General features: G+C 50.6%; 1 protein-coding gene across 1 annotated transcript; it reads right to left on the reverse strand.

Moving 5' to 3' along the window:
- Positions 1–538: 538 nt before the first annotated feature.
- Positions 539–13,869, reverse strand: cnksr2a (connector enhancer of kinase suppressor of Ras 2a). The gene is made up of 24 exons (XM_037280113.1): positions 13,257–13,869; positions 10,595–10,758; positions 10,315–10,517; positions 10,083–10,170; positions 9,969–10,010; positions 9,566–9,685; positions 9,432–9,491; positions 9,231–9,299; positions 8,921–9,067; positions 8,504–8,616; positions 8,287–8,429; positions 8,075–8,164; positions 6,973–7,193; positions 6,552–6,603; positions 4,196–4,371; positions 3,916–3,989; positions 3,761–3,832; positions 3,546–3,613; positions 3,140–3,237; positions 2,713–2,934; positions 2,469–2,610; positions 1,947–2,174; positions 1,675–1,862; positions 539–1,151 (listed from the first exon to the last, which is right to left on the reverse strand). The coding sequence occupies exons 1-24, from the start codon at positions 13,318–13,320 to the stop codon at positions 906–908; spliced, it is 3,090 nt and encodes a 1,029-aa protein (XP_037136008.1). The 5' UTR covers positions 13,321–13,869; the 3' UTR covers positions 539–905.
- Positions 13,870–14,039: the final 170 nt, after the last annotated feature.

Below are 14,039 nucleotides of genomic sequence, written 5' to 3' on the forward strand. Positions count from 1 at the left end.
TCACCTTGCACAAGCACAAAATAAACCATCAAACTTTATTAATCCAGCTGCGTCTTCCAACACAACACACACAAATCATAATTTCATCATAATCGGCCAAACTAATTTATAATCGCGTCATGATATCATCTCGGCACGCCTACAAAAACGGATCGAATACAACAGCCAAGACAAGACACTCTCTAAAGTGACTGACTGCATCGAGCACTTTTGAAGACAGAACTTGATGATGGTCATCAAATAAATAATAATATTGTGCGTATTTACAGCAAGTACATGCTGCCGCTCACGACAAGCATCGGCGGCATGAAGCGAGAATCCAAGCTCAGCATTGCGTTCTTCCTGTCCATATCTATGCACCAAAGTCAGAACATTAGGAACACATCTATAAAGATATCGAAATAGAAATATAGAAGAAAGAGTTTGATGCATCGCAGTCGTAGATGACCGCAAACTGCCACCAGAATAATAACGTGTTGAATTCTCGCATTATCTTTGCATCTTTGGCAGACAGTTCTAATGTTAGACATGGTAAGATGCCTTGGCGTGCCTAATGTTCTGGCTGAATTGGATGTGCCATTTCATAACATTGATGCGATTTAAAAATACACTGGACAACGAATGATCCGGGAAAAGTATTCACTCTCCTTTGCATTCTGTCCATATTCAATTGATTTTTTTTTTTATATTATAATTTTTGTCCCATTTTTGTCCATTCCATTTAAATATATGTTTTGGTCTTGGATGCTAACTGAAAACAAATGACACCCAAAGCGTGTTGAAAATGACTTCTTCCCGCTCCAAACGATGACATTCAACTCTGCCAATCACGCCAGGGCCTGCGGCCGGGCTCATGACATCACTTCCTGCTAAGTCAACACTCTGCGGTGGCTGCTCCTCACGCATCAGACATGCGTCTCGATATAGGAGTGTGTGTGGGAGAGCGAGGGCGTCGACGGCGGCCCGGGCTCGGGCTCGGCCTCAGGCCCAGACTCGGCCTCGGGCCCGGACCCGGACTCGGGCTCGTCGGCCTCGTTTGGCATCTGTGAGAAGTGCTCCTGATAAGCTCGCTTCCAGTCCTGGAACTCTGCGGACGACAGCTGGGGGCGGGCCAAGAGCCTTTCAATCAGGGCTAGCTGCCCCTCTCTGTCCTACGCACAAACACAGGAGGGGAGCGCAGGTGTTTGAGTTGTTTTTTTTTTTTAGGTGGTGCGGGGTGTCTGACAAAGCGTGCCATCTTCAAAACGCAGACACACGGAAAGCAAGACAGACACAAAGTTTGGGGACGTCTGATGTTTGTAAGGTGTCAGACATCCGCAATCCTAGTCCAAACATGGAAGCCAGAGCCCTCCCCGACAAAAAGCCACAAATCCTGAAGCCACAAGACCGACAAGTGAAGCTCCCCCAACCATCCGAAATGCATCAGACGGCACACGGCAGCACAGACGAGCTCGCAAAGCTGAGCACAAGTTAGAGACGCTAACATTGCACACACAAATGCACGAACAGCGTGTCAGGGTGCAAGCTTTTATCATCAACAAATTTATGAGTAAGAAGGAACTCATTGCTTTTTTTTTTTCATTGATGATGTAAGTAAGCCATACGGTTCCCAATGCTCGCCTAAAATGTGATTATTTTTCATATAATAGTTTGGACGATGTGGTGCGCACCGACCTTCAGCGTGGAGCTCAAGATGCGTAGGCGGTGCAGGCGCTCGTTGAGCTGCGGGTCTGCAGCCCGCTGCAGAAAAGACTGCCTGAAGCGGGACTGGCCTTTGGCCTCGGACTCCCGTCCGAGGGGACACACGCCGCCCTGCTCGCAAGCGCGGAACAGGTCGCCCAGGGACGCCCCTTCGCTGCCAACTTGGGGCACAGACAACGTTTTTCTGTCACAAACGGGACTTCTACGTTGAATTCATTACCCCCGTCCTACCCTCCCCCCCTTACTGTTGTGCGTGTGCTGCTCGTCCATGGCAGGAGGCGCCAGCAGCGCATGTAGGTTGCTGTCGCGTGGCAGCGTGAAGCTGCGAGGTTTCCCTCCTTGCGTTGCCATAGGGATCAGCCTCTGCATCGCCACGGGCAACGGTACATTCCTCGGCGCAGGAAGCGTGTAGACGGCCGAGGCCGAGACAGGCGTCGGGCCGGCCGGGCTTGGCTCGGCAAATACGGCATCCTCTGGAAGACGGAGGAGATGAGGCTCAGGGATATTTTAGGGAAAATGGCACCTGTATGCAAATACTCGGATCCGGATTAAAGAAGCAGATAGGTGGAGAGACGCTGGTCTCGAGGGAATCCCAATCTTTTCGGAAGTTTCCAATGATGTTGTAACAAGTCATGCGATTTGTTGTGGGTTACTTTTTACCTAATAACGGGGGGCGTAAAAGTAAATAGCAAGAAAGTGAGTTGCTTTGTCACATTGCCCTAACTCCGCCCCAAAGTCCAAATGGCATGCAAATGATCCGGTGTTACCTAGCGGTCCCGTCTGCAGGTAGTGCAGTCCTGCTTCCGTCAGCGGCGTCTCAATCAAGTCCTGCCAGGAACGTCTCTGAGACGAGGACGAGCGGCCAGGTGAGCCCGTCTCGCTACTGCCCCCTGCGGGACTGGAGCGGTACTGCGGAGGACATTGGTATTAAGAGGAGAGTCCAAATTTTACGCTGCATAGAAGAGGAAGGGCATTCCGAAAAGTAAGAAAAATCCGTGAATTGACAAACACCTCTGCGGGGTCACATCGGTACCCCAGGTCGCCGCTGCTGCTGCTGCCACCCGGCCTCCTGCCGCCGTGCACGGCGCCGCCCCCGAGAGGGCCGGGGTGGTACTGAGGCTCGGCGGCCGTGGCCGTGGGCTCGCCGCAGAGAAAGTCCTCCTGAGACGAGCGGGACCGCGACGTCTCGGTGGACGACAGTCGCGTAGTTCGGCCTTCTACGTAAGCGCTCATCTGGAAAAAAAGATGGTGGTACTTCTTATGTCTTTTTACTCTGCATTGAGTGCATTGATCGTATCTCAAATCATCAGTTCCCATTGAAATAAACGGTGAAGCCATTAATTTGTTTCAGGCGATGTTTTTATGTTGCGAATTTTCACCGATTTGGGGGCGGGTCAATAAATGTGGCTTCACCATATATGGGCTGTGCACAACTCACCGACGGGGGCCGCGGGTAGGTATCGTACGGAGGTGGGGGGCTGTCCTGTTTGGGGCTGGAGGTGGCGTCGTCCTCGTGCTCGCTCTCGCTCCAGTAATCTACGAGAAAGCCACGAGGCACATTCGCAGGCTTAAAGTAGCCATCCTTCTGAATTTCAAGCCCAACACCGTTGCCAACGCGATATATTCCACCGTATGGACAAATTTATCTGCTGTGTCATCACATTTGTCAGTCAAATCCTTCTAACATAAAAAGCCGAGGGATACTCGTTTGATGTGTGGCGTCGCCCCTCCTGCTGTCTCGCGAAGGAAATCGTATTCTCTTGTGACGACTTGACCTCTGTGTCGATTAGTGACGTATAAATTGGGGTGAGAATTGCGACATGGCAGCATCAATGAAGGCTCACCCTGCTCTTGGCGAATCCTCTCTCTCTCCGCGTAGCCCACAGCAGCCGTGTTGAGTCGACTCAGCCACCTGAGGGTCGCAAAGACAAAGGCGTTGGGGCCGAGCGTGTAGAGAATAACGTAGATGATGTCGAGAACATATCGTGTTTGCAAACATCTGGCAGCGGGCGGATGGCAAATGTTTGGCGACTTTTGACATGGTGGAGGGTTTGGTGACCTGTTCATGTCGTCCACGCCGTCCGCCGCAAAGAAGAAGCTCTTGACCTTGGGGTGGCATGCTTTGAATGCGCTGGTGGGCAGGCACAAATACAGTAAGACACACACATACACAAACAGACATGGACATTGGCGTATTGGCTTGTGTTCACTTACTACTTCTTTCGGCATTCACTTGCGCGATCGATTTTAAACTCTGGCAGACTGACAAAGCCCTCTGCTTTCTCATCCTGCACACAAGAGATGATTCCTAATGAGATGATGGGCAGCAAAGCGCAAATATTACACCTCAAAAACAGCGCTGTGTGTTTGTTTGAAACATGAGATGTTCTAAATTCGCCGCAGTCTTTTCAGGACACGTCCCGAGTGTCTCATTTGAGCAAAATGTTTTAACTCGAGCGGCTCGGCGGCTGTTAAAGCCCCGGAGCGATCGTACCTCCTTGTTGATGTACCAGTAGAGGCAGGTGTCCTTCAGAACGAACCAGTACTTCTTCCATTTATGAGAAAAGTAACCCTTGGCATCTCTCTTGCGCCACAACCAGCCCTCGCAGTCGCCTCGGCCCAGCGCCTTGCAGGAAACGCGCCGGCGGCTCAGGCCGGCCAAACTTCGGCCTGGAACAAAGAGAAATGTTCACGTGCGAATTTGCAGTAGTTGCGTTTCTGGGTTTGACAAAATCACTGCACTGCAGTAGGCCAGGGTGTGTTTCATAGCTCGGAGAGGAGAGGGCTGCTTTTCTTTCGCTGTAAGAATTGAGAAACATTTTTCACAGCGGACTCCTCATTAGGGCCTGCAGCGGCCAGGGAGCCAAGTCATCCATTTATTTCAGTGCAAAGAGCAGATTGCAATAGTGCTGAAAATAGGCAAAACTAACTAACTTGGAATGAGTTTACAGTGCATAACGTAAACTCGAGGGCCACGACAGAAGGTTTACAAGCCATTGAAATCCAACAAGGGACACGCAACAGCTTCACAGAGACAACAATGCTCATTTTTAAGTATTATTTTAATGGCATGTTTATTATTTTGCTTGTAGAAAAGCACAACGTCAGCCTATTTAATTCAGGTTATGTGCTCCGGCTTGCGGCCACAGAAAAAAAAGTCTGAATAACATTTCATTGCCTACTTAGCGGAAGAAGGGCTTAGATTTGATCATGTTCATTTGCAAGCTTTCGTCACAGTTTTGTAAACAAACACACTCTGCTGAAACATGCGGATGGAGCTTTGAGCAGATGGTGAAACCAACCAAAAGGCCAGCGGGAACCCAAGGAGGAAAAAGTGACAGTAATAATAATGCATTCTGTTAAAAATAATAAAATGCCTTCTAACCACAACACACTCAATTGAATAAATACATTTCAAAATCATGTATTAGCGGGAGAAACATGAATTAGATATATGAAAATACAAGGATATGTTGTGGAGAGAATGCCAAATAAATTGAATAATTAACCAATTTATTTAAAATAACTAATTTCCTTGAAACTCGCGATTTAAATGTATCAAATATGCGTGAGCATGTTTTCATGTTTTTCGAACACAAGCTAAAATTCGGGATTATCGTTTCCATCATTATTACTCACTACTATTTTTTCGTTTTTTATACTTGTTTTTATATATGTCTTCTACTAATGGCAGTAATTTTAGCCAATCGAATTTGAGCATATCAAGATGGGGCGGGAGAACAGGTGTTCGCTGACGTCACTACTTCCCTGTCCTTTGATTGGACAGTTCGACACTTTACCGAGTGCAGCTAACCATTAGCTAATCGTTAGCTTAGTTTTCGTAAGTTTGTTCTCTTTTTTCCCCCTCCTTTCCCAGTATTAATTCCTTTATTTGTCAGCCTTTTGTCAGCTAACCATTAGCTAATCCATAGCTTAGTTTTCGTACGTTTTTCTTCTCGTTTTTCCCTCGTATTAATTCCTTTTTTTGTCGACCTTTTTTTACAAGGACGTTTGAGTATATGTATTACACAACAAAAGGACTCACAAATAACTCCACAGGAGTAAAGGTGGAAAACGAAAAATGAGCTGTATTCTGCAGTTGTGGTGAGTTTGATGTATTTTTATGTAAGCCTTCTTGTTGTTGCTTTTGTCATGTAATGAATGGCACTAATTCGTGCAGTATAATGTGTAATGTAGTTCTTTTCTTTCTGGCTGCACGTGTGACACATTCTGTTGGCGTGAGGAAGTGGGTATCAGATATTGTGCATTTGCAACAATATAATTGACACATTCAGTGATGTATTCATTTCATACAGTGGTTGCCAACCACTGTGCTGTGCGAGACCTTCAAAAAAAATCATCCAATTTCACTGTAACAGTATTACATTTGCATTTATCTTTGCATGCTAGAGATATATAGTGACAGGGGGAACAATTAGTTAAATATGTGCTTTGGGTTAATTAAGATTGGGAAACGCTGATTTCGTATGGTTATCTCCTTTATTGGTGCCAAACTGTTGTTAAATTGGCAATGTTTTGCCATCATTTGCTTGCCTTTGATTTACACATTTATATCTCACGTCTGTTGAGAAGTCGTGAAAGATTTATGGTGTTTCATTTGGTTATTAGGGAGTGACAGGCATCCCGACGCAGGCGTCCGCTGCCAAACGTCAATTCGCTGGCAGGGTTGCTCATCGAGCGCCGGTGACGGCTGCGTTAACGTCAGCAGAGAATGACGAATGCTCGCTCCATGTTTCACTCCGCTCCTTTTAATTCATCTGAGACTAAAGCAGCAAAGCGGTTGCTTGACGGAAGATAAAAAAAAGCCAACAGCTCGCTTCCTGGCTTACCTTTATTCTTCCTGCGTGTCTTTTTCTGCAGCGAGGAGGCCTGTTGATACGTCTGTCAGAGAAACAAGAAAAAGGGAGAGACTGAGAGGGTTGTTGAATGTCTCGCCGACCTTTCTGGTTGCAAAGCATCTTGGCTAGTAAATGTGGTAGATATCAAGGAATCCAGAGGAGAGAAGATGATACCGGCCTTATTTCAAGGTATCAAGTCTCAAATGGCGAGATCGGTCACCGATACCTAAAAAAAGTCTGACCTTGAAAGTCTGCCTTGCCAGTAGTTGGTGCTACTCTGCTGCTATGTGTCATAGCATTATCTATCATTGTGCTAATTCGATTTTTTTTGTATGATAAGTACCAATGGTATCGATACTGGAGAGTACTCAATAGTGGTGTCAGTCTGAAAAAAAGTGGTATAAGGACTTACATGGTAAATGGAGGCGGGGTCTCTGGGTGGCGACTCTCTCTGATTGACTTGGAGAATGTAGTGAGAGGGACTCTGACTGTGGTGGCTCCGCCGCTTGGCGCGCCCGGCCGTGTCATCGCTCCGCTTGCCCGGACGGGCCGTGTGGGAGGCGTAGACGTCGGGCGCGGTCCGCTCTCGCGCCCCGCCACCCGTCAGGCCCACGTAACGCAGCAGCGATGCCTCTGTGGAAACGGGCAGCCAATTGCAGCGCCTTTCAGGGGCACTTGGTTCATTTTGAGGAGGCTCTTCTTGGTCCCAAACGGATGGAATGACGCTCGTGTGGAAAATGGGCCAAATGATGACGCGTGTATGTTTGCAGGTTCTCGTCCAAGGCTACCTCCGGGATACCTGCCGCGGCCTGGTTGCTAGGCAACGAGCGAGCGGCCAAGAGAAGCGACAAGAGCTGTCGGCGTTGTCGTGGCAACAGTGCGAGTGATTCGTGTGGAGGTCAGGCAGAATCGTCTTTTTCTTCCCCTCCTTTCCTCTTTAGTTTTCTGTCTGCTAGTACGGATAATATTTTTATCTATGCAGCCGGCAGCCAGCCTGTCTTTGATTTTTTTTTTTTGCCTTTGCGCCATCTCCTGTCCCCTCGCCCTGTTGTGGCTTACGCAAATCACACAGGGAATTAGAGAACATGAAGGTGTACTGATCTCCAACTGGTTGATTTCACCAAAGCTCGCGGTTTCTGCCCAAGTAGCAGAGAAAACTAGCGCGGATGCTGACTTTAATGCTAATATTTGCTGGCTTTTGATGGCCAAATCTAGATATTTAGTTTTCAGATCTACCACAGCGCCTGTGAACAGGTACGGTGATGCAAAATCTTTGTTCTACGTAGTACACATGAACGTACTCTGCTCAAGTGCGAGGCGTTGGCGTGTCTCCCCCTCACGAGCGTCACGACCAACCATACTTGACGAATATATGCGTCAGTGGCAATAGAGGGTTGGATTCTGGTTGATGAAGAAGAATGTTAAGTGCCAAACGGTTTGCTACAGCCGCTGATCTTCGAATCGTGTCTTGTGACGGGAGCCTATGACAAGCCGGTGCGCAAACACCGACTTACCTCTGCGGCTTTCTCTGTGAACCTCGGCGGGGTCTTCATAGTCGCCCCCCCAGTTGCACTCTGCAGGCATGGAAATGGGCCTGAGCCTGCCTGCAAGCGGCCACAAGTGGCAAGTGAGAACCTCACTCTGCCTATCGTTTCTGTCCAGTGGCTCGATTCGGGAGAATGAGAACGAAGGCGCCGCCTCAGCGATCCGATTAATAAGCGCGTACCGTATGTCGGCGCGGTGCAGTAAAGCGGCTCGTCCTCTTCTCGCCGCCGGGATTCTTGATCCAGAAAGGAGTTGGGCGAATGCGATCGTTTGGCCGCGCTGCTGTGGCCGCGAGATGCCTCGTCCGAGGCGACCGTCTCGTCTCTGAGTCAAAGGAGACACACAGAGGCTCTGGAATGATCGAACGTTGCCGTTACCCAAAGTCTTCCTCGACAGACCTGGGCGCGTAAGGCTCCGCGGGCGGAGGTGGAATGTAAAGTTCCTGGAGGGCCGAGGTCTTGGTGGGGGTCCCCGATGGTGTGGCCGAGCCGCTGCCCGGGCTTCCGGTCGGCTGGAAAATGGAAAATACGGAGCCGTTGAAAATTGATCAACAAGTTCTGAAAAGGCAAGATGACCGTTTTTCACGGACATTTCCAGAAACGTTACACACGGGTCAGGCAAAACCGCCTCTATGTCTATAATTGAAACGGATGGCGGCTTATCAGTGTAACCCGTTCCCGCTGATATGATTCGTTGCGCAAACAAAACCGGCGCGATGTCCTAATTACACACTTAAGCCGAGGCCCGCGAGGCACCAAAGTGGGTCAGCGCGTTTTTTTTCATTTTCATCAAGTCTATAATAGATAGCGACCCACCTGTAGGGCCAGTGGCTTCCAGCGCATGTTTTTGAGCAGCGCCGGGGCGGAGCCCAGCGTGCTCTGGGGCCGCTTCTTCAGCGTTAGCGACACCGAGCCCTTGTCGGCCCGCAGCGAGCCCACCAGGTTGCGCAGCTGCCAGCCCACCTGCAGAAGGCGCAGAGATGCGGGCGGCTGGGCGTCAGGCAGTCGGGATGATTGCAGGCGGAGGTGGCGGGCTAGCTCGAGAGCTTTCTTACGTAACCTGCCCCTTGTGAAATTATTTTATGTTCACCTCCAGACGTTAAAATGCGCACGTGTGCAAACCCACCACAGTCTGGTGATTAACTTGAATGACTTCATCCCCCGCGTGGATCTTCTTGCAGCGGTCAGCCGGAGACTAGAACAAACGGGAAACGCGTGAGTGCACGGCAAGCGTATTGATCTGTGCACTCTCCCGTCATCGCCGTGCAACCCGATATGACGTCAGCCTGGAAACGAGTCATTCGTCTGTTTGAGTGCCGCTTCTCACCCCTTCCGTGGTCCCCGTGATGACATGGAGCCCGTCGTAGGTTGACTTGATGTACATCCCCTGGTGGCGAAGACATTGCTTTTGGAATAGAGCAATTCGTCATTTGCCCCGCCTGATCGAAGCGGCATATTTACCAGGCCTTCAGAGGCTTTGACGTTGGCGAGGCGGACCAGCTCCAGATGGGCCGACTGAGACGCAGGCGGGTCCGACGACACGCGCACGATGTGCTCGCACACTTCGGACAGAGTCTTGCACTGGAGCGGACCGAACGAGAGGCGAGAACACTTTAGAGGACCTTCGGTCGGCGACTTAACCAAGCGAGGTGTGGCGGCAAAGCTCCGAGCTGTTGGAATAACTCGAGACATTCACCCCAAAAGCGGGTGAACATACGCAGGTGTATTAAATATGAACGCCAGATGGATGACATCATCCCTATTTGCAAAATACGTGCCGATGAGATGAGAACAAGGCACTCAAGCGAGAGATTTTTCTGAACCGGCATCGTCAGCGCTGACTCGAATGCGAAGGCCGACTCACCACGTGCAGGATTTTATTCTCCGTCTCAAACACCGTACAGTCCTGAGGGGCACACAATCGCAGCGTCAACCACGTCTTCGCCTCTCAGCTCGGCTCGTCCGCACGTATACGAACCTGCTGCACGATGGTGGTGAGCTCCAGACAGAGCTGGATGACGTTATTTCGCGTTACCGAGTAGTCGGCCACCGCGGCGAAAGGAGACCTGCAGAGAAACGAAAGAAGCTCATGGTTGACGGGACGTCCGATTGGGGGGCACTCTGACGACTTCTAAGCAAATAGCCCAAACGACAAGTAAATGGCGTCCACCGGTAAAGCTTGGTAGCCGCCTATAAGATCTCGCTCTCACCTGTCCAGCCAGGCCAGCAGGCTCTTGGCGGCGGCGATCAGGTCAACCACAGAGGTGAGCAGGTCGTTAGGGAGGCGTCGCGACGTCCTGCTCTCCGATTGGCTGCCGCGACGGCGGCCCGAAATGAAGTTCTGCAAGTTTTTGGCCGAGGCGCCCAGCTTGTGTGCCAGCGTCCTAACGCTCTCCGTCTCCAGGCCAGAGTTCTGCGTGATGCGCCAAGGTGACCCGTGTTGTATTCTTCTGTTATAAAGAAAAGCCGCGCCTGCATCGGACACCTTACCAGCGCACAGAGCAGGTCGACGGCCTCCAGTATGAGCTCCTGGTGTCCAATGCGGGACACTCCCAGGTCCTCCAGTTCGGCGTGGCTGATCCTCAGCAGCTTCTCGCCGCACACGCCGCCATGTTCAAACATGCACACGTACTGCTGCAGGCAGTCATCCAAGCCTGCAACATTGCTAATATTAGCTCTTCTACGTCGAGGACAAAGAACCCACGCATCTGGCTATTTTTATATTGTCTGTCTACGTGTGCCACTGCACCATTTGTGTTGAATCTGTTGCTTGCAGACTCGTCACTAAACGGAAAGATTGTGTGTTTGATCAAATCTCAAGTCAAAGTGAAAAGTTGGTCCAAAATAACAAAGGTCAGGCAGCTTTTTGTTGTAGCACTTGCCAACGTGGTGTCTTGTGTGATTTCAGGTGCATTTGTGCTCTCGGGCGAAGAAAACGTGCCCACGGGGCTTCTGCGCCCGCCTGCCGAACCAATGAATATATCCATCCTCTGACCTGCGAATAAACACGCCTGTTGGAGGGCAAGTACCCACACCCACTCGTTCACGTACGCACACACGGTCCTTCAGTGAAGGCAGGAGCATTGATTTCCCCTGCTGCTCCAAGCCCCAGCTCCATAACTCACTCATCAGTCACAAGCCCTCCAAGCCACTTGCAAACACAAGGGAGGAAAGAATGAGCAAGGCAGTTCTTCAAGCGGCTGGTAAATTGCAGCCCCCCCCATGGACAACTCCATCCTAAATGAAAATACAAATCCTTCCTCATTCATGGGGTTGCAGGCACAGCCGCAATATAGACCATAAAAAAAGTCTTATTTACAGGCAGTTCCCTAGAGTGTTTAAAAGTATCCCGCTAAACACCAGACAAATTGTCCCATAAAAATGTGTAGCATGTACAGTTTCAAGATGGCCGCCATTTGGCCAGCCCACCTGCACGGCCAGCCTTTTGCAGGACTTAAGGCAAAGGTGGGAGATTTCATATTTGCCTACGGAACACCGTGAGCATGCGCCACTGCAAAATGCATGATTCAGATCTGACTCACGCACTCCACTCCCACGGATGCACACTTTGCACAAGAGCAGGCCAGCCAAACTCCCACACGCGTGCACGCACACGCGCAGCAACTCCTTGAACGTTTAAAAGGTGGACAGTACCACCTTGTGACATGAAAGTTTAATAGGGGGCAAAGCTGCAAGCGCAGCAGGACGGTATCGAGATTTTTGACAAGTTGCGGTCGTAGTTGAAAGTGCCAAGTTCCCTTACCGGCCCGGGCTAAACCCATTTGCGACTCGTCAGCTGATGCAACACTTCCATACAGCACACGTCAAAACGTTTGCGCCTTTTGTGCTCTTGACACAAGCGTCATCGTCACACAAAAAACACACATGGTGTCTCCCGTTCCCCCGTGTTGCAGACACACCCGAGAGGCCCGACATGGATCAAATAGCAGAGGAAGGCACGGCACACGCGTGTTCTGGAGCGCGTTGTATGCACGCCCCGCCGGTGGCCTTCTGTTCTGTTGGGTTCGGGCAGCCGTTGCTCTCGTCAGCTGTTGAGCACAGACGCTCGGAGACCAACAACTCGCCATACGCCCACATGCCGAGCACACACACACACACACACACCATATGCACATGAGCAAGCGGGTCCCTCGCGGAACAAAGTGGCAATGTCGCTCACGATGACTGTTTGCACGTCACCGAGTGAGGCATCCTTGACCTGATTTTTATCCATCAATATTCGACGTCTTGGCTCTGCTATTATTTTGACATGTAGGTCTGCTGTTTGCTAAACAAGCCGTAGCCTTTGCCAATAATGGAGCAAGTATCATTTCAAAGAGTGCACACTTTATGATGTCCATCAAACAAGTCCTGTCTGCCTCCGCTCTGACATGAATAATAAGAGAAAGGAATCAAATGAAAATTAGAAGCCTTTTTTGCACCCTTCAACTTTAATATCACAGTCGAGTGACTTACTTTATGACTGCAACTTTTTGATTCACTAGCTTGATTCATAGCGCTTGGCTAACATGCCTGACGTTGTGGACTTATCGGACTTAGGAGTCTCCTTTTGTTGCGTTCATTCAGTCGGCTCTCCAAATTCTGCTGTGTTCTTTTCAGCAACAGGTCGACTCGAAGACAGTTTTGTGGCGCCGGCGGACGGCGGCTGAATTATGCACGGCCGCAAGCTGTCATCTACTGTGAAATGGGAGTCGAGGAAGCTTTGTTCTCTCAAAAAAGCCGCTAGCAAAAAAGTCTGGCCTTCTGCCATTCACTGCTTCATCACGGCTTGATATTGCTTTAAGCTACGTCGTGATATAGTCGGACTGTGCGAGACCGATATTGGCGCCATCGGTCGTGACTCGTGTCGCTGAAGTAACATCGGCCGCGATGCTTAGCGCACATGTACGGAAGAGACTTTGCACACGAAGCTTTGAACGATGTGCGCAAATGAACCACTCGCGGAGAACGACAGCTGACGTTGCCTTCTGACACGACATGCGCATCTGGACTAAAAAGGACCCCTGTCACATGATCTGAGGACCCTCTATACTTCAAATATTGTCATTGTAATCGGCACGAGTGAGAATCTCCCAAAAGGTGCGCGAGCCGATGTTGCGAAGGCTAAACGGGGCGGCGATTCTCAATGTACCTTTCATCCAGTCCACCACCTGGCTGGCCGTCCACTTGCTGACCGGCTCCATCACCAGCGCCATTGGGTCAACTTTGCGCCTTCCCCCCCGTCCTGTCTCCCCCCCTCCCAAAAGGAAAAAAATCGTGCGCCCCACTCTCCTGTTTCCCCCTCCACCAGGTAACTCCCCTCCTCTGCTCCCGTTAGCGCAGCGGCGCGCGTGGCGTCAGGCTGCGGCCGTCTGCCGATGCCGGGCTACATTCCTGAGCTGCTGTGCGCGCCCGCGTCGTGGCTCCTCTCCTGGCAACGGGAGACGGCGAGATGAGGCGCGTGCATGCGTGCGGAGGTGTGTGTGCGAGAGTGGCATCGAGAAGTCACACGCATTCCCTCTCTCTCTCTCTCTCTTTGGCTGCGCACGCGCCTGGTGGGTGGTTCCTCACTCACGCACATGATGACTGTGAGGCAACGTAGCGAGGCAGATCGGGCGGAGGGAAGATGTCATCCTCCAGAGGTCTTCGCCGTGCGCGTGCGAGGGAGGGAAACACCACCTTCGGCTGCCTTGTGTGGGAACCATAACGAATCCTCAGCTGACCTCCTCCTCGTTCTCCCTCCGGGGTGCAGAGGCGAGTCGCAACTCCCGCTCCCCCCCTCCCACTTCTCCATGGGGAACTCCCATGAAGGTATTTGCAACGTCCCCTTTCATGCTTGCCGCATGATGAATGGCAATGATGATGAACAGTGACTGCATCAAGAATAGCAGCAATGATCAACAGTGACTGCCCCCCCTTATGCTTACCCTACAAA

This window comes from Syngnathus acus, chromosome 20 (genome assembly GCF_901709675.1).
Source record: "Syngnathus acus chromosome 20, fSynAcu1.2, whole genome shotgun sequence".
NCBI lineage: Eukaryota > Metazoa > Chordata > Actinopteri > Syngnathiformes > Syngnathidae > Syngnathus > Syngnathus acus.

What these genes read in the sequence shown, in the direction of transcription:
- cnksr2a (XM_037280113.1), bottom strand. Translation starts at nt 13,320, where the DNA reads ATGGCGCTGGTGATGGAGCCGGTCAGCAAGTGGACGGCCAGCCAGGTG. An exon ending in GGAAGCCACTGGCCCTACAG is followed by an intron (nt 8,617 to 8,920) that starts GTGGGTCGCTAT and finishes TCCATTTTCCAG; the next exon opens with CCGACCGGAAGCCCGGGCAG. An exon ending in TCACAGAGAAAGCCGCAGAG is followed by an intron (nt 7,194 to 8,074) that starts GTAAGTCGGTGT and finishes CCGTTTCCACAG; the next exon opens with AGGCATCGCTGCTGCGTTAC.